Raw genomic sequence first — 12,201 nt, 5'->3', positions numbered from 1 at the left:
AGCTCAGTGGTTAGCATGCTCATTAGCACCTCTGAGTTCAGTTCCTAGCACTAAAAGAACCCAACAAAACCAAAGCAACTAGTGTCTGCAGATGGACCTGTGGATCAGCAGTTTTCTGACCTGGTTTAAAACCCTTTAAATTAAAACTTTGTTTGACTTTGGACTGAGTTGTTGAAACACAGGACTATAATAATAACATCTGGTTAGCTGTGGGAGCCTCCTATTTGCTAGAGAAAATGGGTTCTAAGTCTTTTGTGTCCTTGGACAGTGGACAGAATCCTGCATCTCCGAGAGAGTCTCTGTCAGCCTCTTTGTGTTTTTTGGGTAAACAGAAACTACAGTTGGATGGTTGCAAGGATGGATCACAGGACAATGTCTGCATTTAGATAAGAGAAAGCACATTTGGTTCTGTTGTACTTTTATGTTTTCAAGGAAGTTGATATGTTCAGCTCAGCAAGCAAAGGCATCTGCTGCCAAGCCTGATGAACAGGGACCTATGTAGCTGAAGGATCGACCCAACACCCACAGGTTATCCACTGATCTCTGTGTGGACATACACACTCACTGATATTAATTTTAAAAAAAGTTTTAAAAAGTTCCTTGGCATATTAAATGGCAGAAATACATGGCATATTAAGATGCATTTAAAATTGGCTCTTTTATTTTGCCTCACTCTGTGAGATATCCTACTTCTGATGTTTTCAAATATGCCGGTAATGGGACTGGAGAGTTTGCCCAGTGGTTAGGAGTACATGTTGTGCCTTCAGAGGACCGGCACCCACGTCAGGCCTATAACTACAGAGCTACAGGAACCTCAACTCCCCCTTCTGGCCTCTGCTGGTTCCTGCACACAAATGGCATACACTCATACAAACACACACAGAAATACACAATTAAAGAAAAGAAGCCTTTAAGACCCATGCTGATGCTCTACTGGCACACCAGTGCATTTTGTCACTCATCTACAAACCACTGCATGACAGTGATGTCTGCTTAGGTCTTGGATGGGGATGGGTAGGCTCGAGAACAGTGGCTCTGGTCATTGCATCTGTCCCTCTGTGACTCTCATAAGCCATGATGGATGAGTTTCATTTCCTTAGCGGACAAGCTGAAGCTGGCCGAGTTCTTACTCAGTGTACAGGGTCAGCAGACAGAGGAAGTCATCAGGGAGCACTTCCTGCCCAGAATGAACAAGCACAGCCTTCCAGGGCTTAGCTGCGAGCACACTGTCCTGACATTTCATCATTGTCTTTGCCACCCGCCACGTGCTTGCAGGTGCATGCTTATGTTCAGGTACATGGAAGCTGGTGGTCAAACTAGTGAGACAGGGCCTCTCTACTGGGATTAGGTGAGGCTGTCTGGCAGGCAATTGGGATCTGCTGTCCCCACTTCTCTCCTCATTGGTATTGGGGTTGCACGCATGCACCACCAAGCCCAGTTTTTTTTTTTTTTTTTTTTTTTATGTGGGTTTTGAGATCAAACTCAGGTCCTCATGCTTGTATGGCCAGCATTTTCCTGACAGTCATCATCCCAGCTCCTGGGCTGTCAGCCTCTGTGTTCTGCTCTGCCACTCCCCTGGTTTAGGAGGCAGCTGAGATTTCCCTTCTGGCTGAGGAAGTCCTTACACTGTCTTGGAGGGAAGCCTCTTCCACGTTTTTGGCAGGTGGCAGGTGCTGTCCCTGGTGCATAAACCTGGCCCCTAGTGACCTGTCAGGAGACAAACCCAGGTGCGTCCCTGTGAGTGCCTCTTAGAGCTAGTCTGATTTCTTAGTGAGGGTTTGGGCGAATAAAGTGTGACAGGTAAGAGTCCCATCAGTGCTGTAGGATGCACAAGTCATACTTGGCAGTGGGGGTGGGAGTGCTGGCTTTAACTGTCCTTGAATGATGGACCCTTCTGAAGTTTCTATTGCTTGCCTCTAGGAAACCATAGTGACAGCTGTTTTCCACACCATATGTGTCTGTATGTGCCAGATAGTTACCACAGTGTGCACAGGGACTTGACAACTGTCTATGATGATATGAAAAATGGCCAGGGCTGTCTCAAATCCTGTAGAGCTAGTGAGACCCCAGTGAGCCACACCTGATGTCCATTCTGTGGCTGGGCTGCTGGGCTGGTCACTGCCATTTGTGGCCCAGCATGTCATGTCACCCACACCTGCTGCACTCTGTAACAAATCTGTCTTCAATTTTATAAGGATTGGAAGACTGATCCTGAAATAAATGCCAACCAACTCTGCTTTTAGATTTTAGACTCCTGGGCAAACAATCTCCTGTGTTACCTATGCAGCCTGAGAAAGTCTCTGACCCTCCCCGAGCCTGTTCTCAGCCATGTTGGGGTTAGTTGGTATATGGTTTAAATGAGTTAATACAAACAACTCTCACAGAATGTGGGAAGGCAGAGTTCTAGGATGAGCTGCCTGGATTCGCCCTGGGTCTTGGTGGATTTGACAGGAAATGGAAGCAAGCTGCCCTTCCTACTGTGTTTCTAGGACGTCTGTACTGGGCCGCGTAGGGCCCCGGTGAGCTGTGTGAACATTTCTTCCTTAAAATACTTGTGATATGAATGTTTTCTCACTTTTTCTTGTCTGTCTGTGTTTCAGGAACCCAAGTGTTTAGTGGTCAGAGTGACTTCAGAGTCACCACCTTGAAATTTCATCCAAAAGACCACAACGTCTTTTTATGTGGCGGCTTCAGCTCTGAAATCAAAGCTTGGGACATGAGGACTGGCAAGGTGACACCCTTCTTCTCAGGCTGTCCTTTCACGTGCGGGGAGTGTGTGTGTGTGCGAGCGCGCGAGCGTGCCCGTGGGCGGGGGGTGGGGGGGGGCCCGCACCTATCGGTGTCTAGGACAGAGATCAACCTTGGGTTCTTCGGGAGCTATCACCTGTGTTTTGAGATATAGTCTCACTGGGACCTGGGCCTTGCTGATTAGGGGAGACTAGCTAGTCAGAGCACTCCAGGGATCTACCTGTCCCTGCCCCCCCAGCAGTGAGTGTCTGATCTCATTCCACTCCCCCTGACCTTTGACCTGGGTTCTGGAGATTGAGTTAAGGGAGTTAGGCGGCCAGGGCAGGCACTTTGACTGACTAAGCCATGTATTCAGCACCTGCTAGGCCAGCCTTTCTATGAGAGAATTTTCCTTCAGAAGGTCAACAAGCAGGGACAAGCCGGCACCTGTATATTTGAGGCAGAACAGTTTGGCTTCATATTTAATGAAGGCTAAGCATCTTTTTTTTTTTTTTTTTAGAGGTTTTAGAGAGTAATTTTGAGTTGTTACACATTAAAACATCCCAGGTACAAGTCTATGCAGAGTATCACCGGGAAGATTTGTTGAGTACCTACTGTATGTGGAAAATGAGTCTGCCCGGAGTTCTCCAGAAGATAGACACTCTGGTGCAGAGAACATTGTGTGGCCACATGTGCGTGTGGAGAGCAGCACAACGCTTCCCGGAGGAGGTGTTGGCCCCAGGCTGCTTTCACTTGTTAAGCAGATAGAGGCAGAGTCTGAGACATCCCTGTGCTCTGTTCCACTTGCACGGAAGCTGACAGGGAAGGAAGAGGTGCAGGGCAGCAGCAGGGTTCTCTTGCATTTCATCATGAAGGGACCAGTGTTGTTGGGTCTGCTGCACTAGGGAGACATACCCAAAGGCATCCACGTCACCTGGGGAGACTGTGGACATGCATCAGAGTTTCCAAAGCCCAGACTCTATATCCATAGCCACACTGTGCACCAGGCTAGCATTCCAGGAAGGTGGTGCAGGCTGTGGAAGGACTATGGGCTTCTGAGCAGAACCTATAGGGATCCCTGCTTCAGGGTACTTGAAGGATCTCTTCCTTGAGACACTTCCTAAGTGGCAGCTTAGATCCATACACTTTCAAAACACCACTTTGCTTTTGCAAAAGAAACTTTGTACAAAAATAGTTGGGAAAGAGGAATATTACAAATAAACTAATGGACACAGTGAAATTCTTGAAAGCACTGGAATATTTTCTGTTTAGGATACAAATACATAATAAATAGAAGGAAACTTTTGACCATGGTATGTAAATCAAAAACTTGTAGCCAGGCATGTTGGGGCTCGCCTTTAATCCCAACACTCAGGAAGCAGAGGCAGGTGAATTTCTGAATTCAAGGCCAGCCTGGTCTACAGAGTGAGTGAGTTCCAGGACAGCCAGGGCTACACAGAGAAACCCTGTCTTGAAAAAACAAAAAAGAAACCTTGTAAGCAGCCCCTTGGTGTGGGACCACTGGGCCCGGCTCTTCTGTGTTTTTAGCCTCAAAGTTTAAACACGTAAGAAATTACTCACTATGGATGACATCTGATTTAAGAGTTTGTTGAAAATACCAGCTTTCCTCCCGGGGCAGACGCCAGCTGACGAGTTCTGGGGAGAAGCAATTAGAAGCAGATGTTGCTGTTGCTGCTATCGGCACGTTTGCGAGTCTCTCCCAAGCTAATAACGTGGGTGAAGGGATCTGTGCACTGTTTGTTTTCACTTCCTCTTTACCAACAGTCCTCCCACACGGGGTCACACAGAGTGGGGCACATTGGTTCTGTTTGCATCGGCCAGCTCGAGGGACAACACACTTGCCTGTTTTGATGGAGCTGCTGATCTCCCGACCGGCAGAGGCTCTGTCCCTGGTGCTGAAGCCTGCAGTCGACCAGGCTGGCTTCAGACTCACGTGGCGAACAGTGTGGTCCTTTTCTGACTGTCAAGGCAGGGTTGCAATGGGCACTACAGGTGTAAGCGGGGGTGGGGTGTGGCTCACAGTCAAGCTGAGATTCCCTGCATCACTGGCCAGGAAAGGAGTGCTTATGGGATAGCACTGTGTCTTAGGACAGGCAATTCAGGGGAGGAGGGACAAGTTAGCCAACCAGAGGGACTGGGGTGATATTTGCATGTTTGCTGCCCCAGCGCCTCCTGATCCCCCCTTTAACACAGAGTCTGTTTGCCTTACTTTTCTTTTCACACCCTTGAACCCGTGTTGTTGTTATTGCTGCTGCTGCTGCTGCTGTTTTAATGGAACTTATAAGGGTTTTGCTTGAGGTCAAGTTTCAATGACGTTCCTTTGGCTTAGTGTGTCTTGCTCACTTGTTCCTGCCTTAGTCCCTATGCCCAGAACAGCATCTGGTAGGTTTCTATGTAGAAGGAATCAGAAGAAAGGGACTTCTTTAGCTCACCTATTATTTTGTAAATAAAGTTTTATTTGAACACAGACATTTGCATTCATTTATGTTCCCTGTGTGGCCACTTTTATACTGCAGTGACAGAGTTGAGACTACATTAGCAGCCTGTGGAGCCTCAAGTACAGTCAGTCTGACTGACCCTGGGTATAGAGACCTGACTCTGATAATTGTTGAGACTGATCTTTGTGAGCCTCTAACAAAACAGGCCCCCTGTACCTGGCCCTGCTTCATGCATTCTCACAGACACTACTTACTCAGAGGATTTTTTCCCAGATGGTTCTCTAGCCAGCAATATTTGGGTCATTTTTTTTTTGTTTGTTTTGTTTTCTCTCAGTGGACAATTAGGATTTGCTTTGTCATGCAGTCCACAGCAGTGGCATCTTTGTTCTCAGAGCTTTTCCACACAAGAGATTTAGGTCCTCAAGCTCAAGCCTAATAACTCAAATTCTGAGTCAAAGTAAGCCAACATTTTGCAGGCAAGGAGCAGACTTCTGCCATCAGGATTAAGGGTCTCAAGCCCATCACTGCTGGAGCACTGCAGGTCAGCAGCTCCCCTGAGGGCTGATGGACAGTGGACATGTCACCCTGAAGCTCCGTGCTAGCCAGTAGGCTCTCCAGATCCTTCAACTCAGCAAAGTGTCAAATGTTGAGATTCTGCCGCTGTCTAGCTCAGCCTAGTTCATTACGGGAAATGGGCTGCCTGGTTTTCTTCCTCTATGCCACGGCGTGCTGACTGGAGTCCATCTCATCATGGCAAAGTGCCTGGCTTTGCTTCCGGCATCTGTGGGATGGACTCGACATGAGCCGGCCACACTAGGCTGACCGGCTGCTGCTGGGGCCACATTCTGTGACTGTTTCCTTCTGGCATCTGCTCTGAGAGCTCTGTTGTCGGGAGCTCAGGTGTCCTTAGGCTAATCTTCATGATGCTGTTGGGTGCCTTGCTCTCCAGGGCCAGACGCTTTAGGTTCACACCCCCCCTTCTGAGGCAGCACAGGCAAACCTACTGTGATTCAGTCCCCATCAGTGTGGCAGAGGGAAAGGGAGGGTGTGGCTGAGCAGGGTTCTCAAGTTGGCCCCATGGAGGAGAGACTCAACCCTCATTAAGATGGAGATTCTGTGATGGGGAGGGTTCTGCATGTCAGCAGGCTCCAGAGGATGCAGCAGGAGATGGGAGTGGAAACATTTGAAAAGCCAGTCTGGAAGGACCGTTCACCTCTTGGTCCCTGGTTTCTCTCATGTGAGCACTGTGGGTCTTCTCAGTGGGTGTCTGTGGCAGCTTCTGACCTCCTTGTGCACCTGTGGGCTCCTCCGTTCCAGGCTGTCATCGTCATCTCTGCTCCTCTACAGTTTATCCCCTGATGAGCCTGAGCCAGAGCAGGCATGCAGGGCCGTGTGGCCCAGCCGGTGGTTGCTCTGGGGTCTGTGTAGAGGATGGGGACTCTTCCACAGTGGGATGTGAAGATACTTTGCAGTTTAGAATGATGCCTGGGTGGGCACTACGGACAACCTGCGTGGGGTGGAGGGCTGTGTGAACCAGGCTCTGTGGTTCTTGGCCAAGGCTGGGCTCTCCAGCTCCTGCTTCTGGTAGGATAGCAGGTACTAGCCTCCTGGTTTCTACTCTGATGATACCCTGGCTCTGAACCCTGCATGGTGTGGGAGCCATAGAGTAGACAGAAAACAGACATAGACCCAGCTCTCTGAGCCCACCACACTGTGTCTCATGATCCTACTCACCTTCAAGGTCATTCTCACCTTCAAGGTCATTCTGTTTTGAGGCAAAAGTTAGAAAAAGTCATGAAAGCAACTCCTCCCCTCCCAGATTTGTTTTCCTAAGATTTGTTAAGAAAGTCCCAGCGGACGTTTAGAAGTCATATCCTGTACTTAGCAGATTGTCTTTTTGCAAGGATAGAGGATAGAACCCCTGCCTCAGCAAGTTACCGTGCAAACAAGGCAGGGCTTGGCTGGGAACTAGAGCAGCCCTGGAGAATCTAGGACGAGTGTCTCCCAGAACTAAGGCAGCTGCATTCTGGCCCTCTTCCTTTCCCTTCCTGTGCATTGATGCTGGGCAGAGGGGGCCCGAGCGCCTTTGCATCAGACTCCCGCTCTGCTCTTGAGAAAGACAGCTGTGAAGCATTCGGACTTGCTGTGTCTCTGCCGCAGGCCCCCGCTGCTCCTCTGAACCTCCAACTTCCACCCGCTCCAGGATTCTCCCAATAATATCGGCTCTGACAAACCAGCTCACTTTTGCTCAGCACACCCTGGTGCTGCTTTGACACGGATCATCAATATTTCATGCTTGTTCTACATCCTCTCTTTCTTAAGTGTTTAAAGGGACATCTTGACTTCTTGAATTGGCTTCTTGACCCCCCTTCTGGAGCCATGTGTGAGGTCCCCTGTGGCACGTGCCCTAACATGAGGTGATAGTGGCTCTTGGCCTTGTGGACCTCCAGCCTGGCTTTTGTCACCAGAGCCCTTTGCCTTTAAACTGGAGTATCTGAGGAGAAAGGGAGCCTTGCCCGAGGCAGGGACTGGCCTCTCTGCTGCTATATTCCTAGAACCTACCATTGTGCTAAGCACATAGTAGGCTCTGGGAGAGAAAAACTTACAGGAATGACAAACAGTTCTAATCAAGACTGATGGAAGGATTCTGAGTACTTAACCTGTCCCCCTGGCATGCAGACAAAGGCACAGTCCAGTGATCTCATTGTCCACTGCTGGGGTGGCCTTCCCCAGGTGGAGCTTTCTTCCTGGGTGGCCTGGGTTGAGAGGGACTGCACTGATTCACCTTGTCCAATGGGTGGAAGCATCTGGGAGCTGCCTGTTTCCCTGTCCTTTCTGGGTGGGCGGCGTTGGGGGTTAGAAAGCTCCAGTGACCACAGCCTTGAAGGTTTAGTGTGGGTGCCAGTCAGAATCCTGAGTGGGATTGTCAGGGTTTCTTGGGCCCATGTCTCCCTGTGGTAGCCATTGGAGACCCAGCCTCGCCCACGCAGTGCTCCCTGCCATCAGTTCTGGTGACACTGTAGGCAGGTTGCTTATTTGCCCTAATGAGGTTTTGATTACTTTCCATTCGTCTCTTTCATCTGTTTTATATTAAAACGCCTTTCTATCCGGACTCCTTGTCCTCTCTACAGTTCTGACGAAGCTTTGCTCTAAACTTCTAAACGTAGATGAGCCCAGGAGACCCACAGAGCTGGGCGTGCGGGGAGAGGAGGCATGTGCTAGGATTCTGGCTGTGCCCTCCCCTTCCCAGGACTCTACCTGTCCTGTGGAGGTGGGTGAGGCTCTGGGCTCCCCTCAAACCTCTGTCATCTACTTTGCTTTATACCTTTCTGTCCTCATAGGCCTGGGAGCAGAGCTGGCACATCTCCAGTGCCACACCTCAGGCCAGGAATCCTTACCCTGACCTCCTGCAAGGGTAAGCCCGCTACCTACAGTCTAGAGAGGAAGTTGATCTGACAGAGTGAGCTCTGGAGGCAGGGGCAGGCAGCCATGGAGGGTCAGCGCTGACGCCAGGTGTTACTTCTCTAGTTCAGGAAGATGAAGCATTTCATTTGCCGGTGTCGCAGGTGTTTTCTGAGCGCTTAGCAGATACCAGGCATTGTCCCAGGGCGTGATGTAACACGGCACAGTTGGACCATTCGTTCCCAGGGATCCAGTCTGCAGAGCAGAGACCAGTGCTGAAGACAGGAGCTGTGTCTTAGGAAATCTGGTGCCATGTCAGCCCAAACTCTGGGCAGAGGAGGGCAGTTAGTTCCCAGAGTCCAGAACCTTCAAGACCTGCCCCCTAACTTCTCTCCAGAGTCTGTTTCCTTGGGTGGGCTGCCAGTGAGAGACCGTGGGAGCCCAGAGGCCAGTGGCCTACAGTGGTCATTCTCACCCACCCACTGGGAAACTCGGGTATGAGGAACATGGACCAGAGACCAGGCTCTTCAGGCATGTGATGACTCTATAAATACCCTGGGTATAGGTTTCCGACTTGGGTATCATCAAACAAGACATTTTGCCACTGGGGAAAACTCTATGATGTGCCCAAAGTTTCTCACTCTGAAGTTCTTAAAATTTTTTAATTTTAAATATAGATTCTCTTCTTTCACTTGACTTTCTTTCCAGGACTAACACTGTCCAGAACTTACTGGCTTGATGTTCAAGTTATTTTTACTTCATCTGAGTATACGTTAAACACTTGATAATCTTTTGGAGACAGCTTTATTCAGATGCCATACAAGTCACTTCTTTAAAGCGCTGCCACAGTGGTTTTGGTGTTTCCAGCACACGGTGGTCATCACCTCAGTCAGTCGTGAACATTTTCATCACTTGTAAAAGGAGCCCTGTGCTGGTAGCAGCCTGGCCTCTGTCCCCAGGCCCCGCAACCCTGGGCCGACGCCATATCTAGCTGTCAGTTATGAGCTCTGTTGAGCTGAGAAGTGTCCTTATTGATTTCCTCCTTGCTGGACATATTTCTTTTTCATTTGTTCAGGTTTTTTTTTTTTTCTTTTTTCTTTTTTTAAAGAGACATGATCTCACTCCATAGCCCATGCTGGCCTTGAACTTACAACAATCCTCCTGTCTCCACTCTGAAATGCCGAGATTGCACCTGTGCTCATCGTCATGGGTCTGTGCTTTTTTGAAGTAAGAGTTGACAGCTTCAACTGTGACTTGGCTTCACCCCTCTCAGGCTGCTGCAGGCCTGTCAGTTTACAGCCTTATGTATTCTGCTGCCTTATTGCTAGTTGCTTATACCGGAAGGCTTACTGTGCATGCTTGGAGATCTGACCTCTCTGTGTTAGTACTTAGCTTTCCCTGATCCCCTGTGTTAAGATAGGAGTTTCTGATTTCTTTTCATTATCGTGAGATCATTTTTTTCTGGTTTGTTTGAGACACGGCTTCTGCTGCTTGAGCTCTCTCTGTAGCTCACTCTTGAATTCCTGATCTTCTGGCCTCTGGGTCACCAGCTGAGGGATTCCAAGGCCTAGGCCACCAGACCTGCCTCCTCCTCTGGTTTCACCTGAGCATTTGTTCAGTTCTGCTTGCTGCTCTCTTAGCACACAGTTTACTTCTTTTGTCAGTTGCTGTGGAACTTGCTACATTAAAGCTAAGTCAAGTCCACTTTCCAGTGGCACTGTTAGACTCCAAAGGCATGGTGAGCACTTCTAGTGTTTTAATTTTGTTTTTGAGTATTTGTGTGTGTGTGTGTGTGTGTGTGTGTGTGTGCGTGTGCGTGCGCGTGCGCGTGCGCACAGAGGGCAGAGGAAAACTTCAGATGTCCTGCTCACTTTGTCCCGAGATAGGGTCTCACATTGACCCTGGAGTTAAGCCAGCAGCCAAAGCTTCAGCCAGCCAGCCATCTCTCCATTCCCCCCCCCCCCCCCCCCCCCCCGTGCTGGGATTACAAGGATGCAACAACATGAGATGTTTGCATGGGGGTTGGGAATTTGAACTCAGGTCTTCATGCTTGTGTAACGAGTGCTGTTACCTACCCCGTGAGCCATCTCCTTAGCCTATACTGAGTGCTTTATAAGAGGGCTTCTTCAACTTTCTCCGCTTGCAGCCCCTTTTGCCCAGGAAATTTTTGTGAGTTCCGGGTATCTAGATAAATAAAATACATCTATAAATCAAACACTTATTGGTATTAAATTACAAGTAAATTTATTTGAACAGTACTTTGATACGCATATAATTTGTGTACATACCGTTATTAAAGCTGAAAACAGGTTTGTGTACCACTGAAATAGGAGTGCACTGGTGTGCTTTTACACGAGCATCTCGTCTCCGCAGATGATTTTATACTGAAGGACACAAGCATCTTCATCGTTTTTCAGAGTTGACGGATACTCTAATTTTAAAATTGTCAGTGCTAAGAACACTGCTTTGCATAAACAAAAAGTATAAAATTACAGAAGTATGTTTGGGGGGGTCACTTTAGAAATTATTCGCCAAAATCCATTTAATGATTCTTGTGTTGGTGTGCACCTGTGTGTTCTTTTCATACATTGTGTGTATGTGCATGTGTGTGCATATGTGTGCCTGTGTGTGTGTGTGTGCGCGCGCGCATGTGTGTGTGCATGCGGGTGTGCGTGTGTGTGTGTGTGTGTGTGCATGCGCGTGTATGTGTGTGTGCATGTGTGCATGTGTGTGTACATGTATGTGTGTGTGTGTATGTGCATGCATGTGTGGAAGCTAGAGGACAGCTGCAGGTGTACAGCCACCTTTTCTCTTTCCCTCTTTCCCTCCCCCTTCCTTCCTTTCTTTCTTTCTTTCTTTCTTTCTTTCTTTCTTTCTTTCTTTCTTTCTTTCTTTCGAGAGGATCTTTCTTTCGAGAGGTTCTTTCGCTGCCCTAGAACTTGCCTAGTAGTGCAGGCTGACAGGCCAGGAAGCCCCGGGGGTCTGTTTGTCTCTTCCTCCGCTGCAATGGGATTGCTAACCTACACCACCATACTTGGCTGTTTAAAATGTTGGTCCTGGGAATTGAACTCAGGTCCTTATGTTTGCTGAGGCAAGCACTTTACCGATAGACTATCTCCCTAGTGTCTCGTTTAGTGATTCTTTATGAAACTCAAGTTAGCACCTCTGGCAGCAGTTAACTTCTAAGTCAGAATTGTAATACAACCCCACGTTGTGCTGGTTTAATACTGACATGCTGAAGAACGGCAGCAGGAAAGTAGTCAAAGGTTTTTTGTTGTTGTCGTTGTTTTTTTCTGTTAATTTAACCATTGGATTTCTATAAGGATAGAATAGTCTTGTGTACAGTAAAACCTCATGATTCATAATGTAATACCCTGGAATTGGAGCTGAGGTACTATGGGCAGTGTTGGTGGGTGCCTCAGAGTGATGGCACTTATGTGTGTTCAGGTCAAGCTGTGACTGGGGTACATAAAGGGGAGTTCTGCCAGAGCAATGGGGTTCAGCTCCTGCTGGGGTTTGAGTTGCTCCTTAGTGGTTGTGCATTTAGAAATGCTTCATTGTGGTCCGTTTCTGTGACCCTCACATTGAGTCACAGGACTCCTGTCCTGTGTAA

At 48.5% G+C, this 12,201-nt stretch overlaps 1 protein-coding gene across 3 annotated transcripts in view; it reads left to right on the top strand.

Annotated features, from left to right (window-relative positions):
* Positions 1-12,201, top strand: part of Wdr25 (WD repeat domain 25) — a 136,248-nt gene that overhangs the window by 97,184 nt on the left and 26,863 nt on the right. For all 3 annotated transcript variants that reach the window (XM_076921190.1, XM_076921189.1, XM_076921188.1), the window contains one exon: positions 2,601-2,731. In XM_076921190.1, the coding sequence (XP_076777305.1) occupies positions 2,601-2,731 (131 nt within the window). The remainder of the gene's footprint in view (positions 1-2,600; positions 2,732-12,201) is intronic.

The sequence above is a fragment of the Arvicanthis niloticus genome, chromosome 23 (genome assembly GCF_011762505.2).
Source record: "Arvicanthis niloticus isolate mArvNil1 chromosome 23, mArvNil1.pat.X, whole genome shotgun sequence".
NCBI classification, from domain to species: Eukaryota; Metazoa; Chordata; class Mammalia; order Rodentia; family Muridae; genus Arvicanthis; species Arvicanthis niloticus.
This window is presented reverse-complemented; position numbering and strand designations above follow the sequence as displayed.